The sequence below is a fragment of the Acanthochromis polyacanthus genome, chromosome 13, assembly GCF_021347895.1.
Source record: "Acanthochromis polyacanthus isolate Apoly-LR-REF ecotype Palm Island chromosome 13, KAUST_Apoly_ChrSc, whole genome shotgun sequence".
Taxonomy (NCBI): domain Eukaryota; kingdom Metazoa; phylum Chordata; class Actinopteri; family Pomacentridae; genus Acanthochromis; species Acanthochromis polyacanthus.
The window spans coordinates 2744069-2757757 of record NC_067125.1 but is presented as its reverse complement, the minus strand read 5'-3'; the positions used below and the strand labels follow the sequence as shown (position 1 = coordinate 2757757).

The window sequence follows — 13689 nt, the reverse complement described above, 5'->3', positions numbered from 1 at the left end:
ATACTGTAAAAAGCCTTATTTTTGCTGCTTTTGAGGGCATTAAAACACAAAACTCTACGTCAGCATCGGCGTCCCCCCTGGGGTCCCCGGCCCACAGGTTAGGCCTCTCAGCAGCAATAACAACACGTCTGTCCGTCTGCAGAGCGACAATAATTCCCTCCTGTCGGTTGGAATGGGCAGCATACTGTCAGAGCAGATCTGTGGGATTAAGTTATTACAGGCGTAATGCTGCGCCAACACACACTCTAACACACACTAACACACACACACGCATACAGAAACACACACTTTGTCTTAATGGCCAGAGCAGGTGGATAATCGTCTAAATGAGCAACAGCTGAACATCAGAGGAAACTTGTCATCGAATAAAAGCCGACGGAAACAGACGGATCCAAGTCCAGGATTATAAATGCCATCATTAAACTACATTTAAATAACAAAAACATTTCAGGAAAAACACCTAAAACCTGACTTAGTGTCTCAGAGAGGTGCAAAAATTCATCACAACATCCCATAATTTACCCTCTGAGTAGCTTCTGCTGTCTCTTTATTGCTCACTGTGGCTCAGCTGACTGTTTAGTTTTTCTCATTTTGTGTCATGTTTTTACTTGCTTCATAATGGCATGAATCAATGTTTTTTTCTTTTGTAATTTTGTGTCTCTTTTTCTTGTATGTCATTTGGTGTCTCATTTTTGTCATTTTCTTTTTTCATTTAGTTTTTCTCATTTTGTCATTACTTGTCTAACTTTATTTTTGTGTCATCTTGTCTCATTTTCTCATTTAATGTCTTGTTTTTCTTGTACATAATTTAACATCTCATCTTTCTAGTTTTGTCCCTAATTTTTCACATTTAATGTCTTTTTTGTTCTTGTATATCATTTGGTGTCTCATTTAATATTTTGCACCTTGTTTTGTCATTTTGTCTCATTTTCTTTTTCATTTAGTTTTTCTCATTTTGTCATTACTGGCTAACTTTTTTTTTTTACTTTTGTGTCATCTTGTGTCTCATTTTCTCATTTAATGTCTTGTTTTTCTTGTACATAATTCAATGTCTCATTTTTCTAGTTTTGTGTCTAATTTGTCTCATTTAATGTCTCTTTTGCTCTTGTATATCATTTTGTGTCTCATTTTTCTCATTCTGTCATTGTGTCGCTTTTGTCATTATGTCTAATTTTTTGTCTCATTTTATGTCATTTTGTCAAATTTCTCTCTTTTGTGGCATGTCTCGCACTTTTCTTGTTTCATGTGATTGTCTTTGTTTTACGTCATATTTATCTAATTTTTCTTATTTTGTTTTTCTTCTTTAGTGTCAATTTGTGTCTTTCTCATTTTGGGTCCTTTTTCTGGTTCTGTGTCACTTTGTGTCTCGTTTTCCTCATTTAAGATAATTTTATGTTTTTTGTGTAATTTAGTGTTTTTCTCAATTTGTGTCATTACTCTTCTCATTTTTGTTTTGTTCTTTCTTGTTTTGAGTCATTTTTTGTCTCATTTATCTCATTTTGTGGCATGTTGTGCCTCTTTTTTCTTGCTTTGTGTGAGTTTGTGTAATTTTATCTCTTTTTATGCAATTTGTTTCATTTTTCTCATTTCATGTCATTTTGTCTTTTCTTATTTCCTATAGTTTTTTGTCTTGAATTCAAATCAAACCCACGTCCTCAGAGTCAAATAAACTGAAAACCACAAAAACAGTGATTGACTTTCCAGGTTTTTATTATCAACTGGTGTATTTACAAACCAAGCAGCAGCAGCAGCGACGGTGTTCAACAGAAGTGAGACTTCAAACCAACAACACGACTTTTAAACACACAAACAGAAAACTGACGATTCTTCTTTAAACATCTCAGATTCATTAGAACGATTTCTCCTCAACATCTGATTTTAGACCATGTAAATATTTATAAAGATACCTGTGAAATTTGAGCATCTTAAATCAAATATTTCCCAACATTTCTTTGTTTTTCACTTCCAGCAGGTTTTTTCCTCACATTAAATTAGTTTCAGTTTATTTCAGTTGTTAAAGACAAAAACCTGAAACTTTTTTCTTTAAAAGTTACACGAAACATTGTGTTTCTGCAGCTCCTGGTTGGTAGATGGGGTAATTTAGACCTTTATTTTGAAAAACTAACGACATCCTGTGGAAACACTGCGTGCAGTTCAACCTAAAACTCTGAAGTTTTATCTTTTTAGTGCAAACACTTGATTTTTTGGGCAAATGAATGAATGGCACAAGCAGAATAAAGTGACTTTGATGAATTCTTTTAATTTTCAGCTCACGTCAGACTATTCTCCACACATGCTGCATTCAGGGACTGCTGGAAAGGTGAAAATCTGATGTCATTTTGGTGACATTTTAACGATAAAACATCTTTCAAACCCGTTAACATTTAGTTTCAATATTAGTCAGTCAACATTTTTCTTGTTCTGTTCTATTTTCATCGTATGAGTGATTTTTAAGTAGAAATTCTCTGATTCGAGCTTCTTACATGTCCACATCCACAGTAAATTCTATTTATTAGCTGTTGAGATGCTGCAGCAAGTCAAAAATGAAGTTGTCTCGTTTTTCTCTTTTTATACCACTTTGAGTCTCGTTTTTCTTGTTTTGTGTTTTCTTTTTTGTGTTATTTTGTGTCTAATTTGTCTTATCGTGTCTCATTTTTCGCACTTAATATAATTTTGTATTATAATTTTTATCATTTTGTCATTACTTGTCTTGATTTTAAAGTTTTGTCTCATTTCTCTCATTTTGTCATTTTTTTCTCATTTGATATCGCAGCAAGTCAAAAATGCAGACGTCGTCTCGCTTTTCTCATTTTGTGTCATTCTAAATTTAGTTTTTCTTATTTTGTGGCATGTTCTGTCTCCTTTTTCTCATGTCTCATTTTTCTCATTCCATTTTCTCATTTTATGTCAGTTGTTTTGTTTTTCTAGTTTTGTGTCCCTATGTGTCAATTTTTCTCACTTGGTGCCTCTTTTCTCTCATTTTATGTCATTTGATGCTGCAGCAAAAGTCAAAAATGCAGAAGCTGCCCATCAGTGGAAACAGAAGATGGATTATCGGGTTGTTTCTGTGAATGTTTTCGAGCTTAAGAGACGCTTCAGGCAAGAAAAAAAACCAAGAAAAACTGGTAAAAGTGAAGAAAACGCATCAGAAGTTTGGTCAACTCTGGATTTTTTTACTCCAAAAAGTCACCAAACTAAAGGACGGGAAGTTTGTGAGAAACATCTGGAAGTTTACACCCAGAATTTATGACTGAACGTTCGAACTGCACCGGAATAATCTGGAAAAACACCTCATAACACTCGGTTCACATTTTACCTCCTGATTCACAACTTTGGTTTTTACAGGACGAAGAACTTCCGACAGAAAACACAAATTTTTTTTTAAAAAATGATTGAAAAAAGCTCCTCTGCATGTAAACGGTGAGAAGGCAAACGAGTCCAACCTGTCAAAATATACTGCAGAGATTTATAGATTCATATATGCAGAGACATATAAATACAAACAGGCCATAAAAATAAAACCAAAAGGAGCAGGGAGCCGCTGTGATCCTTCTGCTCCCGTTTCTGTACAATCAAGGCTTACAAAGCTCAGAAATTCACGGATTAAATCACAAAACCTCTCCTCTGCGTTCCCTCCTTCATCCATCACTTCCTCTGTAACCACATCAAGATCACATTCTCTACTCCATCTTGGACATCTCAAACTTGGTCGTCATGGTTTCCTGCAACGACAAAACATCAACACTTAGAGCTTTGAAGGAGGAGGAGAAGAAGACGGAGGAGAAGAAGAAGGAGGAGGAGGAGGAGGAGGAAAAGAAGAAGAAGGAGAAGAAGAAGGAAGAGAAGAAGAAGGAGGAGCAGGAGGAGAAGAAGGAAGAGCAGGAGGAGAAGAAGAAGGAGGAGAAGAAGGAGGAGGAGAAGAAGGAGGAGGAGAAGAAGAAGGAGGAGAAGAAGAAGGAGGAGAAGGAGGAGAAGAAGAAGGAGAAGGAGAAGAAGAAGAAGGAGACGGAAAAGAAGAAGAAGAAGAAGGAGGAGAAGAAGAAGGAGACGGAGAAGAAGAAGAAGGAGAAGTCATAGTTTCATTTTAATTCCAGCTTCAGGTCAGACGATAACATTTCTGTCTTTTCCTCTCATCTTAACCTCCTCCTGACAGATTCATGGTTTTGGTTTTTCATGTTTCACTTTCAGTCTTCCACCTTGAACATTTCATCTTCCTGTGAGGAGGGCGTTACCGTGGTTACGGAGGGCGTTACCGTGGTTTCATTGTTTTTATCCGTTCACATGAGGATGGCGGCGTTACATAAGAACCAGGTTTTACATAAGGAGGCACTCTGTTGATTGGTGCTGATCTAAAGAGGACGAACGAGGTCGACAATGTGGAAGTAAAACGACGGAAACTGGTCACCTCCACCGATAAATAACCAACAATCAATAATCAGTCATTGATAACCAATAAGCTCTTCTGTGGGTCTGGAACGACAGCAGCAGACGTCAAACAAACAAATCACGTCGCCGTCGCGTCGCTCGACTCGCCATGACAACACAGAGCAGCAAAAACAACGGTGTGATGTAACCGTGGCAACACAGGGGCTCTGCTGATTGGCTGCTGCCCCCTGGTGGCCACAGGAAGAGCTGCATGTCAGAGTGGAGAGAAATGATTTGTTTTGTACTGCTCTTGTTTTAATCGGTCTTAATTGTCACATTTTGTTTAATATTAAGAGGAATGTTGATGTAAATTATTTCCTTCCTAGTTTTGCTGTTTGCTCTGTAAAATGTCAGAAAATGTAAAGAAAGGTCTCGTTTTGTCCAAAAATATTCAGTTTATGGTCAAAAAAGAGGAAATAAACCATAAAATATTTACATTTAAGAAGCTTTAATGAGGAAATTTAGAAGGTTTTTTCTCTAAAAAACTGAATAATTGGGAGGAAACAGCAAAAAATGTAAAGAAATGTCTTGTTTTGTCCAAAAAATATGAGTTTACTGTCAAATAAGAGGAAATAAACCAGAAAATATTCTCATTTTTAAAGATCAAACTGAAAAATTTTGCCCTTTTTCCCTAAAAAAAATGAATAATCGACTGATTAATTGAAAGAAAACAGTAAAAATGGAGAGAAATGTCTTGTTTTATGGAAAAAGTAAAGTTTCAATCAGAAAATTTGGACTTTTTTCCCTAAAGCATGAATAATTGACAGAAAACAGTGTAAAAATGTCCCGTTTTGCAAAAAAAAAAATTCAGTTTACTATCGAATAAGAGGGAAAAAACAAAAATACATCACATTTATAAAGGTAAAATCGAAAAATTTAGATGCTTTTTGGCTAAAATATTGAATAATTGGCAGAAAATAGTGAAAAATGCGGAGAAATGTCTCGTTTTGTCCAAAAATATTCAGTTTACTGTCAGACAAGAGGAAATGAAACGAAAATATTCACATTTTTAAAGATAAAATCAGGAAATTAAGTACTTTTCCACTAAAAACCTGACTGATCGACTGACTGCGGCTCTAGTCGGGTTTTAAACACAGAATAATTGACTTTTCTGTTTCTGTCATGAAAGTCGATTTCCTGTGAGATAATCGACAATAAAAGCAGACTTCTTACCTCGTCTGAGTCCAGGAGGGGCGGCAGGGCGCTGTGACGAGGAAAAAGAAGCTTTTAGCGAAGAAAACGAGTTCAAATTAATCATCATTACATCAGTGGATCAACAGATACGGAGTCCCATATAGAAGCTTTTAACGCAGGAAAAAGGCTCTTTCTAACTGTTGTCGTTACACAGTTTGTCCAGCAGAGCGGCGCCAGAGTTCACCACACCGAGTGCAGCACATGCAGCAGAGCAGATGGTGGTGAGGAGCAGAGTGGTGACAGAGTAAAGCATGCACTATTTCATGAAATAAACTGACAGCCAACAAGCAATGATTCTGAATATATCGATCAATAAATCATTATGTAGAAGTATTGACCCCTAAAACATGAACTTTAGGTGACTTACACGTCTGCCATAGAGGATGGGATGTTCTCCTCCACCCATTTCAGATCCTCATCCTGGGAAAAAAACAGGATTTTAACCATTTTATCTACAGAAATCAACTTCATGGAGAAAATACAAACATCATCTGCAACGAAAGCTGCACAAACCGCGAAACAATAAACTAAGTGCAGCTCGGCTCAGAAACAGAGAACAGAGCAGCAGGTTGTTGGAGACACATCCAGCATGGAGAAACATCTTTGTACGTACGACGCAGAAAGTTCGTCAAGGTTGGACTACAGATTCCCTGAAATGACTGAAAATGTGATGACTCACCACCCTGTTGGGCTTCACTGTACCGTTGGTCTCGTTCTTCGCCCCCCTCATCTTCATCCCCTCTGAAGAAACAAAGAAAAGTAAAGTAGTTCGACCACACTGATGAATCTGATCATCTGATCTGATCTGAGTCTGGTTCAGACTGCTGGGTGGATTTATCACACACAAACATCAGCACACTTCCACGATTTAATCCATTCTTTCTATTTGTGACCAAGTATTTCATATTAAAAGTCTTTTATGTGTTTGGTTTTGGATTACTGACATGCAGTCACATGTAGTTTTACATCTGTGTAGGAATTCTGTGTCTCGTAATTTTTTTGTGACTTTGTGGTCATTTTGTCTCTTTGTTGACGTTTTGTGTCTCTTTGTTGACGTTTTGTGTCCCTTTGTTGACGTTTTGTGTCCCTTTGTTGACGTTTTGTGTCCCTTTGTTGACGTTTTGTGACTCTGTGGATGTTTGTGGTTGTTTTGTGTCCCTTTGTTGACGTTTTGTGTCCCTTTGTTGACGTTTTGTGTCCCTTTGTTGACGTTTTGTGTCCCTTTGTTGACGTTTTGTGTCCCTTTGTTGACGTTTTGTGACTCTGTGGATGTTTGTGGTTGTTTTGTGTCCCTTTGTTGACATTTTGTGTCCCTTTGTGGTTGTTTTGTGACTCTGTGGATGTTTGTTTGTTTTGTGTCCCTTTGTTGACGTTTTATGTCCCTTTGTTGACGTTTTGTGTCTCTTTGTGGTTGTTTTGTGACTCTGGATGTTTGTGGTTGTTTTGTGTCTCTTTGTTGACGTTTTGTGTCCCTTTGTTGACGTTTTGTGTCCTTTTGTTGACGTTTTGTGTCCCTTTGTGGTTGTTTTGTGACTCTGTGGATGTTTGTGGTTGTTTTGTGTCCCTTTGTTGACGTTTTGTGTCCATTTGTTGACGTTTTGTGACTCTGTGGATGTTTGTGGTTGTTTTGTGTCCCTTTGTTGACGTTTTGTGTCTCTTTGTTGATGTTTTGTGACTCTGTGGATGTTTGTGGTTGTTTTGTGTCCCTTTGTTGACGTTTTGTGTCCATTTGTTGACGTTTTGTGACTCTGTGGATGTTTGTGGTTGTTTTGTGTCCCTTTGTTGACGTTTTGTGTCCCTTTGTTGACGTTTTGTGCCTCTTTGTGGTTGTTTTGTGACTCTGTGGATGTTTGTGGTTGTTTTGTGTCCCTTTGTTGACGTTTTGTGTCTCTTTGTGGTTGTTTTGTGTCCCTTTGTTGACGTTTTGTGTCCCTTTATTGACATTTTGTGTCTCTTTGTGGTTGTTTTGTGTATCTTTGTGGATGTTTGTGGTTGTTTTGTGTCCCTTTATTGACATTTTGTGTCTCTTTGTGGTTATTTTGTGTCTCTTTGTGGATGTTTGTGGTTGTTTTGTGTCCCTTTGTTGACGTTTTGTTGACGTTTTGTGTCTCTGTTGACGTTTTGTGTCTCTTTGTGGTTGTTTTGTGTCTCTTTGTGGATGTTTGTGGTTGTTTTGTGTCCCTTTGTTGACGTTTTGTGTCTCTGTTGACGTTTTGTGTCTCTTTGTGGTTGTTTTGTGTCTCTTTGTGGATGTTTGTGGTTGTTTTGTGTCTATTTGTGGATGTTTGTGGTTGTTTTGTGTCTATTTGTGGATGTTTGTGGTTGTTTTGTGTCTCTTTGTTGATGTTTTGTCTCTCTGTGTGGATATTTTTGGTTGTTTTGTGTCTCTTTGTTGATGTTTTGTGTCTTTGTGGATGTTTGTGGTTGTTTTGTGTCTCTTTGTGGTTGTTTTGTGTCTCTTTGTGGTTGTTTGTGGTTGTTTTGTGTCTCTTTGTTGATGTTTTGTGTCTCTTTGTGGTTGTTTTGTGTTTAAATCTACTTGTCCAATATTCCACATTCTGAATCAGTGACATGAGCAAAAACAGAAAATTTCCTGTCATTTTCTTTAATAGTTCCTCAGATACTGTTGTTCAAACTGAATATTTAAACGTGAGAAAAAATATATCAAAGTGATTCAACGGCAATTTAGAAAGATATTTGAAATATGAAGGTAAAATTTCACAGATATCGTTTTAAATATCTGGAGTTTATGACAAAAATCAAGCTCGGATTAATGTTCTGAGACTGAAGGGACGAGTTTTTGCCAGAATGAAGGAGGTTAAAATGGAGTAAAAGTTTGTTTTCTGACCGAAAGCTTCGTTCATCATCGGCTCCTTCTCCTCATCTTCGCTCTCCTCGTCCACCAGAGGACTGAAGGCGTATCTGTTGGACACAAAAACTAATTCAACCGCTGAGAACAACAAAACTGACGCTAATAAAACCATCCTCGACGCTGCCTCAGCCCACCTCTGGTTACTGGCCGACGGTCGCCATAGGAACATGATGACCAATAGGATGGTGGAGAACAGGAAGCGCCAGAAAGCGTCGTCGATCCACAGCTCCCTCCAGTCCTGCAGAGAAACACGATGAACACACCTTTAAAACGGTCATTTACTGGATGGATTCCGTTACAAAAACTCACAAAAGTCACTTTCTGTTTGAATGCACTTGAAAGAAAAACTAAAATACTGGTAAAAAAAAAACCGACTAAAAATCACCAATTAGACTAAAATATCCAGACAGAAAATATAAAAACATCAATCAGATGTGTTGGACAGGTTACAAGAAAACCAAGTATGAGTTCTTTGAAATAAGTTTCTTTTTCTTGTTTTGAGACGGGCATTTTTTCCAGTGTTTGTGGTTGTTTTGTGTCTTTCTCAAGTCGTTTTGTGTCTCTGTGGTAATTTTGCATCATTTTGTAGTTGTTTTGTGTCTCTTTGTGATTGTTTTATGAGTCTGTGGTCATTTTGTGTCTCTTTGTGATTGTTTTATGAGTCTGTGGTCATTTTGTGTCTCTTTGTGGTTGTTTTATGAGTCTGTGGTCATTTTGTGTCTCTTTGTGGTCATCTTGTGTCTCTTTGTGGTTGTTTTATAAGTCTGTGGTCATTTTGTGTCTCTTTGTGGTCATCTTGTGTCTCTTTGTGGTCGTTCTGTGTCTCTTTGTGATTGTTTTATGAGTCTGTGGTCATTTTGTGTCTCTTTGTGATTGTTTTATGAGTCTGTGGTCATTTTGTGTCTCTTTGTGGTCATCTTGTGTCTCTTTGTGATTGTTTTATGAGTCTGTGGTCATCTTGTGTCTCTTTGTGGTCGTTCTGTGTCTCTTTGTGGTCATTTTGTCTCTTTGTGGTCATTTTGTCTCTTTGTGGTCATTTTGTGTCTCTATGTCTCTTTGTGATTGTTTTATGAGTCTGTGGTCATTTTGTGTCTCTTTGTGGTCATTTTGTGTCTCTTTGTGGTTGTTTTACGAGTCTGTGGTCATTGTGTGTCTCTTTGCCATCATCACTCAGTTCGTGGTCCTACACAACCTTTTCGATTTGAACCTCGTATTCCAGAAAAACATACGAGGTTCTGAGGTCAGAATTTCACATCGCGCCTCATTTTCACCACAGAATGCTACCAGTCCAATAAAACAATGAAGAAATTAACCAACAAAACCCAAACAAAGACGTCTAACAAACGCAGGAAGACCCTGGAGGACTCACCGACTGACACTTGGACATCCTGAAGGTCTTCGTGGTCCAGATGATGAAGATGACCGAAGCTGAGAAGCACAGAAACAAGCCTTAGAGATGTGATGAAGACTCTGGGTGGATCTGAGTCTTAAAGAGTGTGTTCCTACCGATGACGGCGAAGATGAGGGTGTTGGTGAAGTGTCTGTAGAGCGTCAGCTTCACCACGTTCCTCCTCAGCCTCAGCAGCTTCATCGTCTGGGCCAGACTCACAAAGATGTGGCGACTCGGTCAAGGAACATCCGGCTACAGACGCGTTCACTTTCAGCTTCAAACACCATCATGTTCCAATCGTCCAATGCTAACGTTAGCTAGCTGCATTTTGAAAGTTTTTAAAGTTGGACGATAGTAATTTGTGACAAGATCTACTCTCCATGAACCCTCTGAACCCCAAAAAGACAAACGAACATCATTTATCAGCCAGAAACTGTAAAAACTCACATTTTCAGCTTTTCAACGGTCCTTGAGCCACTCATTCGACTCATTCTGTCAAGACCATGAACCAAATCTGAGCTTAAAGCTGTTAGGAGCAAAAATTAAACCTACTGGATGAATGAACTAAATGTAGCATGGCTCAGAAACAGTGAACAGAGCAGCAAGTTGTTGGAGATCCATCCAGCATGGGGAAACATCTTTCTGCTGTCTGTTCTGTCGTCATTTTAAACTGCATCTTAGTAATTTTGAACTAGTTTCAATTAATTCTGCAGTTTTTCAGCTATTTTGGACGATTCTTAAGTAGGTTTGGATGTGTGTAGAGTCATTTTTTGTTACTTTGGACAAAGTTTTAGTTTATTTTAGACAACATTTTAGTCATTCTGGACAGTTTTAGACAGACAGTGAAGTGCAGCACGGCTCAGAAACAGTGAACAGAGCAGCAGGTTGTTGGAGATACATCCAGCATGGTGAAACATCTTTCTCTTGTCTGTTCTGTTGTCATTAAACTAAACTAGTCATTTTTAACTCGCTTTCAGTTATTATGGAGAGTTTTCATGTTATTTTGGACGAGTCTTAAGTAGATCTGAACAAGTCTGGAGTAGGTTTTTGACATTTTTTGCTGCTTTGGACAAACTTTTAATAAATTTTGATCAATTTTATGTAACTTTGGACATGTTTTAGGTTATTTTAGACATGTTTTTGTCATTTTGGACAACTTTTGAGGTGTTTTGGACGATCCATGATGAGGTTTATAATCATCTGTGATCACTTTTATGCTACTCTGGGGAAAACGTGAGTCAACTGGGATGTGTCTTAGGTTATTTTAGACATGTTTTTAATCATTTGGGACATTTTTGGGGTTTATTTTGGACATTCAGACTCAGAGCAACATGTAGCATGGTTCAGAAAGATACATTCAGCATGGTGAAACATCTTTCTACTGATGATGGAGCTACAGTTATGTCTATAATAAGTAAAGCCTCTTTTTTCCCCATTTATTGGTAATACCAGCGCTCGATTTAGACGGTCGCCAGGTCATCGTGAGCGCCGGGAATCATGGGAGGTTGATGACATCATACAAACTGGCTGCCTCCATGAAGAAAAGATGATAGGCGGTTCAGCTCGATCAAGCGCTCGATTTAGACGGTCGCCAGGTTGCCATTTGCGACCAAAAACATCACAAATGGCAACCTGGCGACCGTCTAAATCGAGCGCTGAATACTTGCGGTCATGTTGGACGTGTTGGGTCTGTTTTTTTAAATCTATTTCTGATATTTTAAGACGCTTCTGAGTTTTCTCTGGTTTCAACCGAGGCTGCTGTGTTTCCTCAGAGATGCAGGACTTGAAAAATGAACCACAATGAAGAAAAAAGCGACAAAAAACACCCAGAAAGTGCAACTTGGAGTCCAGAGGGTTAAACTGAATCATCTGTAAGACATTTAGTGCACGGTGGGGTTCTACTGGAGGGAAACAAAGCAAAAGGGAGGGAGAAATAAATCAGCTTTCAGCGGTAAAGTACTAAAAATAAAATTAAAGTAAGAAGAAACAAAAAGGAGGAAGGTGCAGTAGCGGATATCCACCAGCAGAGGGTAGAGTCGAGCACAGCCAGGGGAATAGCAGCCAGGAGAACTACATCATCTTCAGCCTGGAGAGGAACAAGAAGAAGAAGAAGAAGAGGAATAAAAGCAGAGGAGGAGGAAGAAGAGGAAGAGGAGGTAACCACGGAGTTTAAACATCGTCGTTTATGAGGTCCGACATGCTAAAGTCCACCCAGAAAACATGCAGCAGGCTTTACATGTCATCGCCCTCTGGTGGCTGCAGGTGGAATTGCACTAGAGATTCATTTTCTACTTCAAATATGCAAAATGTTTCCATTTTTTTTCAACTCTGACGAAAAATTCCACTTATTTCACAACCAAACTTGAAGCCTGTTGTGTTTTTGTGCTTTTTAATAATATATTTATTTATTATCAATATATCGTAGCTTTCTGCCATAACAATAAATAAATGAACGAAGCAAAACCCTGCTGCAGCATTTTTATTATTATTTGATCATAAATCAGAAAAAATCCTGATAAAACCGATAACTTTAAAACTACCTTTTTAAAATTTAATTAAGAGCACACCTCAGAAATATCATTTAAGAAGAAAGTTACATAAAAAAGTGGAGTTTTGTGCAATTATCCCACTTTATGAGTTCAAATTAATTTGTCTGTCTTTATTGTTGTTTCATTGTTGTATTTTTGATGTTTTTAACCTGTTTGTGAAGCATCTTCCAGCATTGACAAATAATAATAATAATAATAATAATAATAATAATCTGTAAGGTAATGAAGTGAAATAAGTGCTTGCAGTAAAATTACTTTTTTAGTCTCAAAACACTAAATTTAGATTCATTCAAAATTATAAAGCCATGAAAGAAAGACAAATTCTGACAAATAAATTTTTGATTTATTGTCGTTTTATTTTTGTATTTTTGATGTTTTAATCCATTTGTGAAGCACTCTGTGTTCAGAGCTGGTTGAGTTGAAAGTTTTGATGCTTTGGAGACAAAAATCACCTTTTTTTCTGTTTAACTTTCATTAAATCGACTCTGAGGCTGTTGAATATCCCCGTCTATCCTGCTTTCATCTCATTTTTTATTCCTTATTTAACTGTTTTATGTCATATTTTAAATTCCACTGGTTGAAAGCGACTTCAATCTTTTTCTCTTTCGCTCTGCGTCCGTTTTTGCTCTCAAACTTGAGAATTAATCACCTCTAAAGGCCACATTATTGATTATCCGCCACCACTTTCACTTTGTTTCCTCCGTGCACGTGTTAAAGGATATCCACCAGACAACACAGGAGTCAGTGAAGGCCAGAATGACGTCACACAGAAACCTGCTGCTGGTGTTATCGCCTCGATCCTGGAGGGACAAACTGGGTCACAAACGCACAAACAGGCAGAAAGACACACAAAAACAGACACACAAACACACAGAGACAGACATCTGTCTTGTTTCTACTCACGGCGTTGACTCGGAGGATTCCCTCCACGATGGAGAAGATCAGGTAGAGCAGCCCGACTCCGACTACTCGGTGCAGCAGAGCTCCCAGTCTGGGTCTGGAGGGAAAACAATCTTCATCAGAGTCTGATTGATCGACCAGCCTTCAGCTGATCGATACATTTTATCAGCCTCGTAAACTCGGTCTTTAACCTTCCTGTCGTCCTCATTTACGGGCACCAAAAAAAAAATTATTTCTTTGTCTGATAAAAATAAATTAAAAAAAAAAAATCAGCAAAAAAATCCCCCAAATTTGGCAAGAAAATTCTTTAAAAATTCTTTAAAATATTAACTAAAACTAAAATATTAATTTTTAAAAAA

General features: G+C 37.8%; 2 protein-coding genes across 2 annotated transcripts in view; both read right to left on the bottom strand.

Annotated features, from left to right (window-relative positions):
• Window positions 1-1692: 1692 nt before the first annotated feature.
• The window catches only part of zgc:162698 (Transmembrane protein 87A-like), a 28220-nt gene continuing 16223 nt past the window's right edge, over window positions 1693-13689 (bottom strand). The window contains 10 exon segments of the mRNA XM_051958006.1: window positions 1693-3722; window positions 5599-5629; window positions 5987-6039; window positions 6299-6360; window positions 8468-8541; window positions 8626-8729; window positions 9861-9919; window positions 9998-10106; window positions 13153-13230; window positions 13334-13427. Coding sequence (XP_051813966.1) covers window positions 3681-3722; window positions 5599-5629; window positions 5987-6039; window positions 6299-6360; window positions 8468-8541; window positions 8626-8729; window positions 9861-9919; window positions 9998-10106; window positions 13153-13230; window positions 13334-13427 — 706 coding nt within the window. The 3' untranslated portion in view covers window positions 1693-3680.
• Window positions 6378-8461, bottom strand: LOC127536775 (cylicin-1-like). The gene is made up of 2 exons (XM_051958005.1): window positions 7551-8461; window positions 6378-7508 (listed from the first exon to the last, which is right to left on the bottom strand). The coding sequence occupies exons 1-2, from the start codon at window positions 7634-7636 to the stop codon at window positions 6521-6523; spliced, it is 1074 nt and encodes a 357-aa protein (XP_051813965.1). The 5' UTR covers window positions 7637-8461; the 3' UTR covers window positions 6378-6520.

Excerpts from the sequence above, each read along its gene's own strand:
- LOC127536775 (XM_051958005.1), bottom strand. The coding sequence starts at position 7,636 with ATGTCAATAAAGGGACACAAAACAACCACAAACATCCACAAAGATACA. Across the intron at positions 7,509-7,550 it reads ACACAAAATGTCAATAAAGG|GACACAAAACGTCAACAAAG; the intron begins GACACAAAACGT and ends CAACCACAAAGA.